The sequence below is a fragment of the Megalops cyprinoides genome, chromosome 6, assembly GCF_013368585.1.
Source record: "Megalops cyprinoides isolate fMegCyp1 chromosome 6, fMegCyp1.pri, whole genome shotgun sequence".
Lineage (NCBI taxonomy): Eukaryota > Metazoa > Chordata > Actinopteri > Elopiformes > Megalopidae > Megalops > Megalops cyprinoides.
In genome coordinates, this window is record NC_050588.1 from 16,695,900 (window position 1) to 16,711,870 (window position 15,971).

General features: G+C 37.8%; 1 protein-coding gene across 1 annotated transcript in view; it reads right to left on the bottom strand.

Annotated features, from left to right (window-relative positions):
- Positions 1-207: 207 nt before the first annotated feature.
- The window catches only part of LOC118778852 (immunoglobulin-like and fibronectin type III domain-containing protein 1), a 36,405-nt gene continuing 20,641 nt past the window's right edge, over positions 208-15,971 (bottom strand). The window contains exons 13-24 of the mRNA XM_036530614.1: positions 11,922-12,046; positions 10,511-10,652; positions 9,601-9,894; positions 8,637-8,936; positions 7,583-7,762; positions 6,958-7,086; positions 6,126-6,434; positions 5,877-5,962; positions 5,205-5,397; positions 4,341-4,637; positions 2,947-3,273; positions 208-2,151 (exon numbers count right to left, since the gene is read on the bottom strand). Of these exons, the coding sequence (XP_036386507.1) occupies positions 2,147-2,151; positions 2,947-3,273; positions 4,341-4,637; positions 5,205-5,397; positions 5,877-5,962; positions 6,126-6,434; positions 6,958-7,086; positions 7,583-7,762; positions 8,637-8,936; positions 9,601-9,894; positions 10,511-10,652; positions 11,922-12,046 (2,387 nt within the window). The 3' untranslated portion in view covers positions 208-2,146. The remainder of the gene's footprint in view (positions 2,152-2,946; positions 3,274-4,340; positions 4,638-5,204; positions 5,398-5,876; positions 5,963-6,125; positions 6,435-6,957; positions 7,087-7,582; positions 7,763-8,636; positions 8,937-9,600; positions 9,895-10,510; positions 10,653-11,921; positions 12,047-15,971) is intronic.

Here is a 15,971-nt window from a genome sequence, read left to right on the forward strand (position 1 = left end):
TAAGGGGAAATTAAAATTTGGTAATTATATTTTAAATATGATTTTACAGCCTGGAATACTTACAAAGTCAATGTTGTAATAGATTTTGATTGCTGTATAAATATTCACTTACATGTGTATGCATATTATTCCCTGGCATTTTTACTAACAATGCTTTCATTTAAATATGTGTATGATAATAAGAAAACAGACAGGCATGGCAATTAATAATGTTACAATTCTCAGGTTTATTTAAAGAGTTTATGCTTTCCACTCCTTCACAGTTAAGTATTAATTGACACCAAACTATCTAACATGGCTACTGTGTTAATCATCTGTGTATACATTGAAAAACAAATACATACTAATCAAACTCATTGTATAGGTACCTTGATTGCATTCATTCAGGTTTACTTAATAAAATCTAGTGTCAGTTTTCATATGATCTTTTTAAACTACTTTATAAAGTAAATGACTGCTCCCTTTTTCTCATGAAAAGGTGCGTTGAAGAAAAGACTAAACAAAAGGCAAGCATACTTTCACTATCTAATTTTGTAAAGAAGATAAAACCATTCCCTAATGTTGCCTGATATTTTAACTGAATTTGTATTCAAAGGTAAGAACTAAAGCCACTGGGATGCATTTCAGATGATTTTAACTATTAAAAATGTTCATCACCTGACCAATTTGTGTTTCCTATAACTATATTTATCTTATAGAGATATTTTGTGAAATAGATAGGCTCAAGTTAAAGCCAGCTGAACTGTCTTTAACATTAAGGAAAACAATATGTGTAATAGACATTTTTTTTTTTCAATTGTTAACATTGTGAACTTGACAGTCACTGACATCAAGTAAAAATATTGTTAGATAATAGGGACTATCAAATGTGCTCATAGGCCACAAGCCTAGCCTCAGCTACATTTCAACAAGGCCATAGTCATCTCCCACATATGGCTCAGCCTAGGCCAGGAGTAATCTCATTTCTAGAATGGAAGAATTTTATGTAGTTTTTTTTTTCTTTTTTCTTTTTATATGCCATTATACCAATAGGATTGATTATGTAATCTTCAAAATCAAGGAACTCTTTGCATTCTCATGTCAGTGAAAATTTATTCTTTCCAAAACCTGTATCTATGACCATTCTTTTTGCTCATACAGTATTAGCTTTGTATGTTGTTCTGGATATTATTGTTATCAAACGAAGTAAGTAATTTATTAAAGAATTGCTAATAAAGAACAATGAATACAGCTACAAAAAATAGCCAATATCCTGTTCAGTATACATTTCCTCCCATTTTGTACAGTGGTTAACTTTATCAAACTAAACTTGAAGCAAATTACATAACATTGTTGTCATCTTAAACAGAATTAACAAGAATTCAAGCATGGCAGCATTAATCAGTACAGACATCTTCTCATTTTCTTATTTTTCAATGTAGCTTCCTTGTAAAAGACTAAGTAATATGCAGGCAGAAAAAATTGCAACACGTTATTGAGCAGGCATGCAGGAGAGGAGTGAGTAATGCTCCAACATAAAACAATGCTGTGTAAGAGATCCTGTTTCAATTACGCCTGTTTCATTTAAACAGAACAGAGTCCTTCTGAGTGGCTCTGAAACAGCATGGTATGAGGCTAAGTAGACTTCAGCCAGTACAAATGCAGCATTAACTAAACAACTTTTTAAACAACTTGTTTTAATTTCTCAGAGTAAAAGACAGCAGTTTACAGCATGATTGAACCTTAGCTTTATTCTTGAATAACTATCATTAATACTGCCTTGCCTACGGCTGGGGTTTTTATTGCACTTGAAAATCACATATTCAAAACGGAAACATTTCTGTTTTGTGGGTTAAAAGGCAATTGACAGCAAGTGGAGTATTATGTAGTGTTTCTCATTTCTTATTCATGCAAATCTTCATTTCATGATATAATTCATCACATAACACTCCAAAAGTGAATATTTATGCACATGTCAGCAATCAACCACAAACCCAGTTTTGTAGGGTGATGTTTCACATTGCATGTCATGACTTCAACATTTTTCTATGAAAATATACACAACACATTTCTACATAAAAAAACACAATAAGAATTCCAGGAAAAGAAAAAAAAGTGATTAAAAAATGTTGAAGGCCGGTGTTGTCATCTTGACCTTAAAGTTGATTTATTCTGAAACAGACAAGACAATAAAAAGGATGACTGTTAGCAACATGCTTTGAATACTCACACACACAAATGTTAGAGCAATGTCGATTAACTTATTCATTGGAGTGTTTAACACAATAAATGTGTTGTTGAAAAATATTTATTACTGAAATTGTTTGATTTTACTGAACAAGTTAAATACTGTAAGGTGTGCAGCATGCAAAGGGTTTGTCCCTATGTCTGTCCACTATTCCTCTCTGCACTTCCATGATGCCAAAGGAAACAAGGAAGACTTGATATAAGTTGATGGTTTTGTTGAATGCGTTTGCAGTTCCGTTATGTTAGCTCACACTCGGGGAGCAATGCAAACAGTGAAACTTGAATTCTCAGGAATTACTGGTATTTTATGCTCAAAACAAAAACAAACTTATTTTCTTTAAAACATTTTGCCAATATTGCAGGAAATATAACATTGTGCTTGCTCTGAAAACGCACTGTAAGTAAAGGGGGACCCTCTTTCAGAATGGGTACATATGAGGGACATATGTTAGTGTATCTTATATAAAAACAAAATAGGTATAATTATTATTATGATTAGTTATTTCAAGCAAAAGGTCAAAGGAAAATTGAATATTATATTATTCATGCAAAGACAATGTACACAGTAATCACTTTGCTGTACACTGATTTAAATAAAAAGCAATAAAGTGATGGGTGGTATGCGAGGAATTTACTTGCCGGTCCATTTTCTATTTTTACTAAACTTTACAACCTTTTCAAACACTGAGCTGAGATTGTTTTGGTTGTTGAAAGGCTTACCTCTGACGATGAGGTTGGTGGAGCACTCCGCCCGGCCCAGAGGGTTCTCTGCAATGACTTTGTACTCGCCCGTGTCCTTGGGCCCAACTCTGAGGATGAGCATGGAGCAGACACCACAGGTGTTGGAGATGTAATAGTTGGTGTTTGTGTTGAGGCTGATGTTGTTTCGATACCATGTGACATGAGGCGCGGGGTCACCCCTCACAGCACAGCTCATGTAGCACTCGTAGCCTTGGGGTGCAGTGTGCATCTTCAAAGGGATAAGGAATTTCGGTGGTCTCTCTAAGTTGCAGGGCTTAGATTCAGGCACATTGACGTGGAACTTTTCTGGATGGAAAAAAAAAATTAATCATAATCCACGATCCCTTTACGACCACCTAATACCTATTAGAATAAATTGATCCTGATTATTAATTAAGTCCTGATTATAGAGGCTTATTTGGAAAGAAAAGCAATAGAAAATTAAATTTGCACATTGCAATGCACTAAATCCATGAGTGGACTCGGGGTACCAAAGTTTAAATTTTATCACTGGGCTTGCCAACTACATCATCTAAAAACATGGCTTGATACTGGCTCCTCTGTACCATGGTGTTTAGTTGAGACACTCTTAGAAGACTCGCATTGGCTTCAATATGGTTTATTTAATGATCTGTACCTAGCTACCTGTACCTAGCTATCTGTCATTAGCTAGCATGTTCAAAGGAAGATTTTAGTTACCCAGCTACTACTAGTGAGAGCCAGTAGTAAAGTTAGCCATTTTGTGTTTTTCATGCATACTGAACTACAGACTTTACTTGAAATACTCATTAGCTCATTTGAAGTGCAGCAGATATATATATATATATATATATATATATATATATATATATATATATATATATATATATATATATATATATAGCAAAATGCAAAGTCCATACTTTAAATCATGACAATAGGCTCAGTCCATTTCTTCTGAGCTGGCTTAATGGTGGTTTGCTAAATATGTAAAGGGCTGAAGTATGTGAGGTGAGTTAAGGTCTGAAATTAAGTAAGGTATAAATACACTTAAAGGGAAAATGTCCAAAAAGTATGATTTTTGTTTTGTTTTCTAACAAACATGTCCAACAGCTTACTTCTCTTGATATCTAACTGGACAAAAACATGTCTGATGCCAAAATACTGAACTAAATCACAGCAAATAGTGTTTCACTTTGTATTACTTAAGTTGAATCCCTCTGGTCTGCATCTTCAAAAAATTTGGCTCTGCTTTCTGTGCTGTACAATCAGCGGTCATCAGTTCACTCACCAATAGAAGGGAAAAGGCAAATTTAAGGTAATACTCCAGCTGGTGTTGAGGAGGCAATGATTAATTTATTCTAAACTAGATACCTACAACTGATTCAACATACCTTTCTTCCTGGTGACTGACCAAACTGGTGATTCAGAAGGGTCAGAGAGGCCCATGTCGTTCTTGGCATACACTCGGAAGTAGTACTCCCGCCCAGGCATGATATTGCAGACAGTGAACCTGTTATTGAAGAGGTGGTCAGCTACGGTGTGCCAGGTTCGCTTGACGGAGTCGCGTTTGGACACCATGTAGTGCAGCCTGTCATCACGTTTCTCATCCGGAGAGGGCGTCCAAGAGACAGTCACCGTGCCTGGAACATTCTCGTCAAGCTCCACTGGACCCGGTGGCTTGGGCTCGTCTGAAATCAGGTCAGAAACATGTTTATCATTAATCAGATCAGTCAATGAACGAGAGAGGTTGAACTGCACAGCAGAACTCCCAAATATGACAGCGCAAAAGATGCAGGGCGGATGAGCATGCTACAGAAACTTAAATGTATACATTCTCAGAGACTAACTTAAAGAATTTTTTCCTCCTACTCTTTGCTGTTTTGCAAGATCAGCAAAAATTACTTTGATCCATGCAAAACAGTTTTGTTCACCTTGTGACAGAGTGGTGTCACAATGGTTGAGTATGCACTCTGACTGCCATACCAACGAGCCTGGCTCTTTAGGGTTGCGGTCAAGCTGCAGGTTTGGCACCCTGTAGACTTGTGTTCGAGGCTGGGTGGGATGACTGCTCTCGCTCTTTGCTACACATCTATAAAAACCATCCCATAATAACAACCATTGAGCAAGGGAAAGAACTGGTGACACTTCTATGATGGTCACATAGTGTGTGCAACAACTTCTTGCAGTATTGGAATAGCACACCAGTGACCCAGCTGTGTGTTAGTGTCTTAAAACATTGGGTAGATTTGCATTACCTGTGACTCTGATCTCAACGCTGAATGTTTCCTGGCCAACCAGGTTCTTGATTATTATGGTGTAGACACCTGTGTCAGAGCGCTCTGATGAGGCAATCAGGAGCTGTGATGTGCCCTCAGCATTGCTAATGGTTATCCGTTTAGACACAGGCGTGCCATCTTTCAGCCAAATGATTTCTGGAACAGGGGAAGCCTGCAGGTGATAACACCAAAATAATGATTTGTCGCAAACACATCACATTGTTGTGTAGCAGCATATGTATACAATTCAAAACATTTGTAGGTCATTTGAAAGGTGGAAACTGTACATGTAATGCTTATAATAATATTGGTATAACTATGTAATCCATGTGAAATATTTACAAATGCCCATCTGTATTTAGCCCCATCACACCAAGCAGGATTATGGATGAATGAAAGTTGAAGAATGAAAGTATCACAACACAGTTGTTGGCCAGTTGATGGCCTTTCAATTCAGTGGTTGTCAAATCTCAGTAATTATACCTGTTTATTTTCTGAAATATCATCTGAACCTTTCAGCCAGTTCCAGTTTCACGGGGCATAACATCTGTCTACTGTCAGTTGCTTTGTGTAGAGGTATGTTAAAACAAGATCACACTGCCCTTTTACAGTTAGTTATTTTCTTGCAGTGACAGTTCTTTTATTTTTTACCTCAAAGTTGATGTTGACTCGTGCAGAGTTTCCTGCTCTCACCACCATGAAGCTGTTCATTTTGGCATCTGTGAATCGTGGCCTCACTAGTAAATAGACAAAGAAATGAGGAAAAAATGTTAATGCTAATTACTTTTCAACTTTTTCATGCTTGAATAAATTCTTGAAGAATGTTGCACATGACAACAAAAAAGTGTACTGAAAATGTTTGCTCAAGTAAAGGATCAGGTACCTCTTATTTGTACTCACCAGGAGGGGGCATGGCAAGGATGTAGTTATTAAGTTCTTGGGGCCCCCCCTCTCCCCCGTCATTGGCGCCAATCACCCTCACCCAGTACATTGCCATCGACTTCAGACCCTTTATGGTGTAGCTTGTCATGGAAATGGCGTTAGTGTTACAGCGATGCCACTCTGGGCTGTCTGCTGGCCTGATCTCCACAAAAAAGCCTTTAGCTTCATCTTGGGCACCTGCTTCTTCGTGGGGTTTAGACCAGCTCAGGGACAAGGTGGTGTAGGAGGAGTCTGTCACCTTCAGGTCTACAACCTTCCCAGGGGGCTCTGGAAGCACACAGCATGGAGTAATGATAGCTGTGTGTCAGAATGTCCCAGCAGTGACATTACTGGCATTCGCATCCAGCTACCTGGCCATCTGAATAGGTCTTGTCAGCAGATATAGTTTGATAATACATTACACAGGCCTAAGCAGATTCAATTCCATTTCAGTTCAGTCAGTTCAAGACATGAATTGAAATTCAGCTGATGAATTGAAAATCGGCCCATCATTTTCTATGAAAGGTGTTCAATTCATGAATTTAATTTCAGTTCATTTCCAGAATTTACTGAGCTGAAATGGAATTGACCCCAACTCTGGGGCTAAGGGAGCTACACATATCACTAGCACCTTATTGAATATCAGATGTTCTTCAACAATGACTTGTTGTCCTTGTTTTAATTTTAAGGTGTGTTAACTGTTTCATGGTAAGTTCCTTTCTGTCATTTTCCAATATATTATGTTGTGTACATTTTGTGTAACTTTGTGTAACGTAAACTTTGGTTATAACTTTTTCTCAAGATAACTTACTCTTGGGGTCTCTGGCAAACACAAACTCAGATGGGACACTTGGCTCTCCTGCCCCAGAAAAGTTGATTGCAGACACACGGAACTCATATTCCAACCCCTCAATGATGTCCTTCACTGCAAAGGTTTTCTCTAGGGTCACAAAGCAAATATTGTTTATACTTTGATAATACAGAAAGTTGCATGCTTGTCCCAAAAATAGGCTGTTTTAATGTGCTGTAATTATTTTAGCCTATTTAGAATTTAATCACTAGGTAGATCAGGTCTTGAGTTAATGACATTGTTGTAGTTATATTTTGAAATAAAGCAAAACCAGCTTTTGACATAAAACACTACACTACACAACACTAATAGATTCCATAGATTGCCAAATATATTTATAAATTACATGAAGAAGTGGTTTTATGAAGATGTGGAATTTTACCATTTTTTTTCTTTTTTGTACCTTTTTTGGTTTTCTTTGAATTTGTATGTATCCTGTGTAACGTGAAGTTACATTAATTTGTATTTTCTGATAACAAATTGTTAACTATGTCTAAATAGACACTGAAACAGACACTACAGATGAAACCATATAGCCTAATGGTAATCAGTTGGGATTGATGTATGGTGTAAGAAAAGCCCAGACCTTTAATGGGCTCATCCAGAGGGTTCACTGGGCTCCAGAGGTTGCTGCCTTTCTTGCGTTTCTCCAGGTTGTAGCCCACAATGCTGGTTCCTCCAGTGTTGGTTGGGGCAACCCATGACAGAGTGATGCAGTTCTTGAAAGCACTGACCACTTTGGGTGCAGCAGGTGAACCAGGGTATGCTAAAGTAAAAATGGACACAAACATCAGTGGAAGAGTTGATAAAAGCTTGTGTTATCTGACATACCCTGTCATAGGGTGTCTTGTGTCATCGTCCATTTCATAAATGGCATTACTGTGACATTTTAGCATCACTTATGGTGATGTCACACATGAGATGGTAACCTAGAACATTTGATGGCATTCTGTGTCTGTTGGCAGACATTGTTTTGAGTGTAGAATGTGTGAAGGCACTATGCAATCTGAATGAAGGAGTTTTTTCTTTTTATTTATTATGTCTAATAACATTTTTATGTGGGGTGTTTGAATGTGAATAGTGCAAGCACAGTCTAAATGTATTGGTCTAACAAACTGTAGGAAAGCCTAGCATTTAGTTCAGTCCTACTTGTTTGTATTGAGTCAGTTGGAGTTGTGAGCCAGACTTCGTCTATTTACTAGCTTGTCAGTGGTTTTGCAAACTAGTTGTACACCATATTTCTGTTTCTATAAACTATATGTCCTGAACTATGTAGGGTGAGCTTGTGCAGAACATCTTTTATAATTTGCCAACAAACTGATATTCAGCATGAACATCATAGGCATAGAAACATAAACATAGGCAATTGCTATTAATGGTGGTGTTCATCATATGAAACCTCTCCGTGTCCTTTTTTTTGCTGTAACATCTCAGCTGGACACAACAGTGATTATGTGAATGGTAATGGCTTACTTCCTGCATTTGCTTAGTTGGCTTGGAAAAAGAACACGATGTAGCAATTGTAGCAATTCTTTTGTTAGCTCCTTAATAGGCAAGGTTAATTGGTAGAACCTTGGTACGCAAAATGCTTGAAAGGAAAATAAGATAAATTGATTGATGCTGGCTTGCGACAAGTTCACCTTTAGTGCCAGCCTGGACGTCTTCTGTCTCCATCACCTCACTGACACCCTCTGCAGTAATGGCCTTGATGCGGTAGCAGTACCGTTTGCCGTGGTCCACATCTGTGTCCCTGTATGTGGGAGACTTGCCCGGGATGTCCCCTATCTTTTTCCAGGTGTTACGTCCCACCTGTTGACGCTCCAGGTTGTAATGTAAGATTTGAGAACCGCCATCATCTTTTGGGGGCCTCCACTTGATCTCAATACAGGATGCAGAGCCTTCAATCACCTCCAATGGGCCTTGTGGTGGGGTAGGCTTGTCTGCCGTAAAAGAAGGGGGAAGTTAAGTTTTGTGTTGACTTCTTGCATGGTTACTGTTAATTTGTTACATCATGGAGCCGTTGTCAAACAGAATACACATTACAGGTTACAGAAGAGAATTGTACCTCCAGCTTTTCTCTCATAAGCCTCACACATATGATTTTTCACTAAGTTGATGTTGCAGAACATTCTTTCTCTGATGTTTTCATCCTGTCTTATTACACCCATCAGGTTCACTAATGTAAGCTAAAGAATTCCAGTCTACAAGTGATCTGTGACTTCTGATTTGAGGCTATCTAGTCATCACCAACCATTTCTAAATCCTAAATTCAGGGCCAAGTTGCCTAGTGTGTAAGGATGTTATGTCAGAGGACGAGCACTGGCTAAGTATCTAATAAGAATAAAAGGATAGAATGTGGGAGAAAGTATACTCAAAAAGTATAAAAGGATTCAAGTTTAAATATTTCATAACTATGCTTTAGTGTTCCCAAAATGTCATGTCATGATATAGAAAAAATAACAGTACTACAGCAAACCTCCCTGATGTTGTTGCCCCTCATATGCAATGGGAGACTTGAGTGGCTGTAGGCTCCTGTCCTTCACATTTCCTTTCCAGTCATACAATTTTTGGAGTTTCTGCTTTCATTTGTCTGGCCCTACCTACCAAGGACATTGAGTTGGGATACGGCTTCAATGGTTCCAAACTCATTCTTGACCTTGACCTTGATTTCTCCAGAGTCTTTACGATGCAGCTTGCGGATAAGCAGGCGGCTGTGACCCGGAGCCCTTTCCACCTTGATGTTGGCATCCTCTGTTAACTCCTCCCCCTCTCTGTACCACTGCACCTTCATTGGTTCCCGACCCACGAATGGTAATTTGAAGGTTGCACTCTGTCCATTCTTCACAGTCACAGGCTCAGAAAATGTAGCAAGGTCAGCTTTGTCAAACCTTGGTGGGTCTAAGACACACAAAAACAAAGCAATTGCCTATTATTTTAGCATTTGTTACTAAAACCATGTAGGCAGACAAGAAAGGTTGAGCGTCCTAATGACAAAAAAAATATGCAATTTTGTGGGGAAGAAATGTATTTTGATATGTAAATGTGTATCTTTTACATCTGATATTATATATTAACAACTGGCACTTCTAAGCACAAATAGTATACTAATATGTATATATGTGTGTGTGTGTGTGTGCGTGTGCGTGTGCGTGTGCGTGTGCGTGTGCGTGTGCGTGTGTGCACGTGTGCGTGCACATGTGTATGTGTATGTGTGTGTGTGCAAAATGGCATGTTTGAAAGTTGCATCTACAGATATTCAAAGCATCAGTCTACCACTTTTAGCATGTTTTTAATTGAAATTAAAGTGTATTTTGTATGTTGGTATTTTTGCCATCAGTTCCTTTAAATTATAATGAAATGCGTATGACACACGTAAGTGATTCTGACTGTTATTGAAGTACTACCTTACCTCGTTAGTCAGAGAGGTGATTATACACAGGTGATGAGGTGATTTAACCTGTTCAATTTCAAGCCTAGTGTATGAACAACAGGTGGCAATGACATCTATTCTAACCTTCCACAACAATCACCGCTTCTGTTTTACGTCCTTCTGCCTCAAAGCGGTATTTTCCAGAATGTTCTTCTGAGACTTTATGGATTTTCAGCTTGTGGCAGAGACCGTCTTTGCTAATGGTAATGCCAGCAGAGGAGGACAGCTGATGAGGAACACACAGGGATGTTTAAGGGTAACAGTGTGCTGAATCCAATGGAATTCACAAAATCCCACAATCCCCCACCCCACCCCAAATGAAATAGCGGCTATAACATTTCAGCAGAATAAAAAGCATACAGACACAAATTTAGTTTTCTAGATGTGTATTGGTACAATGCAAGTTATCATATTAATGAAGATCTGCAATATCTGGTTTGGCAGCTACAGTTTAACCAGAAGATTTCAGCTTGAATCATAAGAGGGGCAACGCTTTTATACCCTTGAGTAAAGTTATTTTAACCTGAATTGGGCCAGTAAAGATCCAGCTCTCAAACAGAAATATGTCGAATGTACTTTCAAGCATCCTGGATGAGGCCATTTGTTAAGCAAGTAAATAATATTGCCAAATCAGGGCTGTGACAATTATTTGAACTATCTGAAACTTTAAAAAATTTAATTTGACATTTTCTGAGGGCTGGCAGAATTTCAAGAGATCAAAACCCACAGAGAGAATCCCAGAGATATTCCTTTGTTTAGAATAATAGTATTTAACATAACATGTGCTGCATATTTTATAATGTACAGCTGTGTACATTTGCCTTTTTTTCTTTTGTAACTGTTGCTGGCAACTGGTTCTGATTGGCCAACTGCTGCCACAGGTTCATACTGAATGAAACCTCTCTCAAAGCCTTGCTTCTGTAGCCAAATGTTAACACCCCACTTCCAGTGGCTTCTGATCGAACTTCTCTGTCCCTGGGACCAGTCCTGCTTCAAGCCTTATGCATGACAACTCAATTCTTGTGGTGAGGATTAGCATCATGTGGTCATGTTGGATCATGCTATCGTTCATATTTTCATTCATCATGTGCGGTAGTCTCCAAAAAAAAAGATGGCATCTCTCTCTCTGTCACATAGCCCAAGTAACAACAAAACAACTAATTTTTTTTCAGCTGCACATTGCACTCTTTTACATTATATTAGTGAATTATGATATATTAACGTTTAATAAGGGACAATGTCCATTAAAGTGTGTATTTTTCACTTAAAAAAGGAAAAAAATGGATTGCATTTTTTGATTCGCTTTAATTGTTTGATTGTTTGAATATCCATGTTATTATTCAATGCAATATTCAAAGGCTACTATAATATTGTAGTTGCTGCACAAAATGTTATGTAAAAGACTGTTACATCCACCATGAGCAAGTGAGATGTATGACAATATTTAATTTGTGTTTTCCTAATGACCAGTTGTAGTTATGGTGGAAATTCTCACCTCTTTCCCATCTTTGGACCAGAGTCCTTTGGAAGCAGCACTGCTCAGCTTACAGACCAACTCTGCTGACTCCCCCAGAATGGCGCTGACATCCTCCAGCCCACTGGTAAAGTGAACTCCAGGCTCTGGAGGGTTTTTAAAAGGAGCACAGTCACTGCCAGTTTATGGCCCACTTGCAAATCGGTTTAATTTGTTTAAAAGACGGGTTACCTTAACCACCATGGTTATCTTAAGGTTATTTTAAATGTATCAACTGAGTTTCAGTCAAAAAAGAGCTACACACTGCTTGTGCATGTGAACTCGGCCATATACTTAAGCGTTTTACGTGCTTACCCGTGGCAAAAACTATGTTTGTTTGCAAATGCAATATCATTTATCTAATTTTAAAAGTTTAACTATTGTTAGACAGTTAACCATTAAAGAAGAAACATGCAATATTTGAAAATTATTTTGAAAATGTCTTCATTTGTCCGTGTGATGCAGGAAGCCAGGTTTTCTCTTCTAAAGTATGCATTTTCCTCTCTGGTTTCCTCTTCACCTCTCTTCTATACATTCATCTGTTCTTTTTCAACCAAAATATGCCCGGTTGACCTCATACATGATACTGACATCACCTAAACAATGTCATCTTCTCAGATCTTTTGATGATTAACACTGCCAAGGATAGAGGTGTAAAGGATTGATATTCAGTTTGCTTTCTCATTGGTTAAGTTGTTAAGGGGGATCCATCCTTTTCCTTCCGTCCAAAGTAATTTTTCGGTGCCTCCCAAAGCAGCTCCAGTTTCCCTAAATCTTCCCTAAATGACTTCCTTGTTTTAGCCATTTTCCCACCATTTCTGTGTCACTGTGCCATTTTCATTGGTCATCTGGTGCAATGGGATGATGGAGCGTATCATGACTGTTGACAAAGGTTGGCCGGCTGTTGGGATGGATTGGTGTGGTTTACTTGCATTGTCTGTCATCACCTGGTGTGCATACAAAGTATTCCCCCTTCCCTCTGGGCTTGAATCCTCGTGGCATCTTCATTGGAAATTGTACTTCTGGTGGATGTGATGGTCTCAATACCAATTTGCAATCGAGGCTCAGTAGTATGAGGAAGCATTTTATGATTAGTCAACATAAAGCACAAAGTACAACACAAATGCATTTATAGATTGCACACAAACACTATATACAATGACACCAGGACAGGTTTTTTTGTTTTTGTTTTTTTTGTACTGACCCCATATATTAGCACCTGTAGTGAAATTTCGCCACTACAGCACCCTTTGAACAGTTAGTTAAGAACCCTACCAATAAACAAGAAGAACATTAAGTTAATGATTTACCTTTTTGAAGCAAAAAAGCTTTGTAGTGTGGAGTACAAATTTTTAAAGAGGCATAAGTATTTTTCTAACAACATGCTAAAGAGTTATATTTAAGTTATAGTTATAACTTAAGTTATATTTAAATTAGTGTAGGAAATGCTTAAGCCATGTTTTTGTTAGACATTATTTTTCTTTTAACAGAATTATATAACAGGAAAAATTAGTCTTAGTTCTTTGAAACTAGACATGTATCCTTGAATATTCAGATAAATAATTTGTAGGGAAAACAACTTCTTGCTATTGCTAATACTATCAGCTGTTATATATGATTTCTTTTAAAAATCCCTAAAACCCCTTAAAGCGTTGTCCTGTATATACACACATACATACAGTACATATGTGTGTCAGTGTGTGTTTGTATAAGTTGCTGCCTGAACTACCATCCTGTAGCTTTTGTTTTATGCCCATTCAGATGGGACATGAACACATGTTAGTGTTTACAAAGGTTTTATATGTCTAGGCTAACAATTACGGGAACAGGTTGGTCAACCTATCCCTGTTTATGGCAGGGATATTAGCTCCAGCATGTCCCTTGAGTAGTCACAGTTTTCTCCTGTCAGTAGGTAATTACCATAAGCACTCCCAAAGCCATTTACTTTTGGAAATGGCTTTGACACATGACAGTCGCATCCATGCAGTAATCAGTGAAACCTTCAGAATGTCTTACCGACAACCTTGTCCTGGAGCAGGGGGCCTTGCTTCGTGCGCCCTGAACGGCCAGAAGCACCCCCGGGCTCTGCACCGCCAGCGGGCCCGGCAGCCTCACCAGAGTCTGCAGCCCCGCCAGCCCCTGCTTGCCCGATTTGCACGTTTGGATCTGTTGTGCCTTCATAATTTGTTTGCCCTATCGGTAATTATCATAACCACTGTCAAGTTCATTCATTTTCAAAACCTTTAAAGTCGGGAAAGATTGTGACAACAGCAACAGTAGCTGTGGCATTAACATTAACATTAACAACAACAGCGATGACAATGGCAATAACATCAACAGCAACAACGATCAGACCACACTGGATAGACAGGCACACATTCACTGTTTACACAAAGTACAGAGGACAAAACAAATGTGTTCATACACTGGAAACATACACGCAGTTTGCATACATAACATAAATATCCACCAATGCTTGGCTATACCATGTATGTCAAATTGTTGACATGCTCAGTTACCTCTTGTAATTTACATTTACATTATTCCAAAATAAATTTAAAATGTTAAAAAATTGCGCATCATAGAAATAATTACAAACAATATTTTTGCAGAGGTCCATTGCATTAGAAATAGAATTGTGGTATTTTTGTACATAAAGCAGTACATATGTTATCACAGACATATGTTATTACAAACAGTACTTATCAGTGCTTAATTTATCAATTTTGGGAATTCCTAGTACAGCCCTACCAAAATTACCCTTACCAAAAACTGCAAAATGGTCCTCGTCACCAGTGTTACTACTGGAAAAAATGAAGAATGTAAAGCTGTGGCTTAACTCTAGATTCTGCTCAACTCACTTTTAAATTTCGCTAGATTTTTGCTTCTGCTGAGTGCAGGATAGCAGCAAATTATTTGCAAAAGTTGAATATTGCTTTTCGTTAATGCCCCAAATTAAAGGATTTCACTCATTTGATGTAATTTAAGAGACTTAGTGTTTATATTGGATCTAGTATATGCATAAAGACTCTTTATGCGTTAAATCAATAAATTTATACATTATCTTTATGCATTATATCAATAAATTTATTAACTAATTATGTTACAGTTTTTTGTTTGGTTGGTTGTTGTTTTTTCTAATTAGTATTATACCTTATTATACGTTTAGCTTATTGTTTTTAGTTTATCGCAAAATATAATAATTTATTTTTGTGTTCACAGCTTCAGCAAAATGTAAGTGAGATCTACTCTTAGTGTGTGAGAAGGTTTGCATTTTCATACCTTAACAATCTGTTCAATAGTATAGATTAAGATCTCAAAGAGATAAGGCCCTGAATACTCACACATTGCTCCTATGAGGAGCCTTCATACCCCCCTGCCAAAGTCATTTGTTCCCCAATGGCTTTGGCGGTAAAGGTGGCATTGTGTCCATGCATTTGTGAATGCAGACTCCGGGGATATCTTACCAGTGACTGTGTCTGGGACCAGCGGGCCGTGCTTCACTCGCCCTGCACGGCCTTCAGCCCCTTCAGCCCCCGCTTCCCCACTTTGTGCGTTTGGATCAGTACCAGCACTATCTGACTGTCCTATTGGTAATTACAGCACCATAACCTCTGTTAGGGTCATTCTTTGTCACAACTTCAGAAACGACACTGCATTTTTACAAATTATTTCAGCAGTATGCGTTCAAGAGCATTTCAAAAGTGCATTATATTGTGCCTTGTTCGCATTTTATCAGGAGTATGTTACAGTTAATTAGTTCTTTACGTTGCTATTAGATGAAATAATCAAGTGCTTGCTTGTTACTGTAATTGTAGTTTATGAACTGAAATTAAAAGCCAATCATAAATAGTTCAGTAGCTTCAGTAACTGAATAGTATATATTATCATGAGTATTCATGAATCTTCTTTGAATTCTGATGATATGAAAGCTATTCTTTCTGTTTATATTTTTATTGGAGATGAACTTTGTAATGTATTCCAGTTATAAATTATTAAAAAGTATTATTTTATAATATTGTATTATTACAT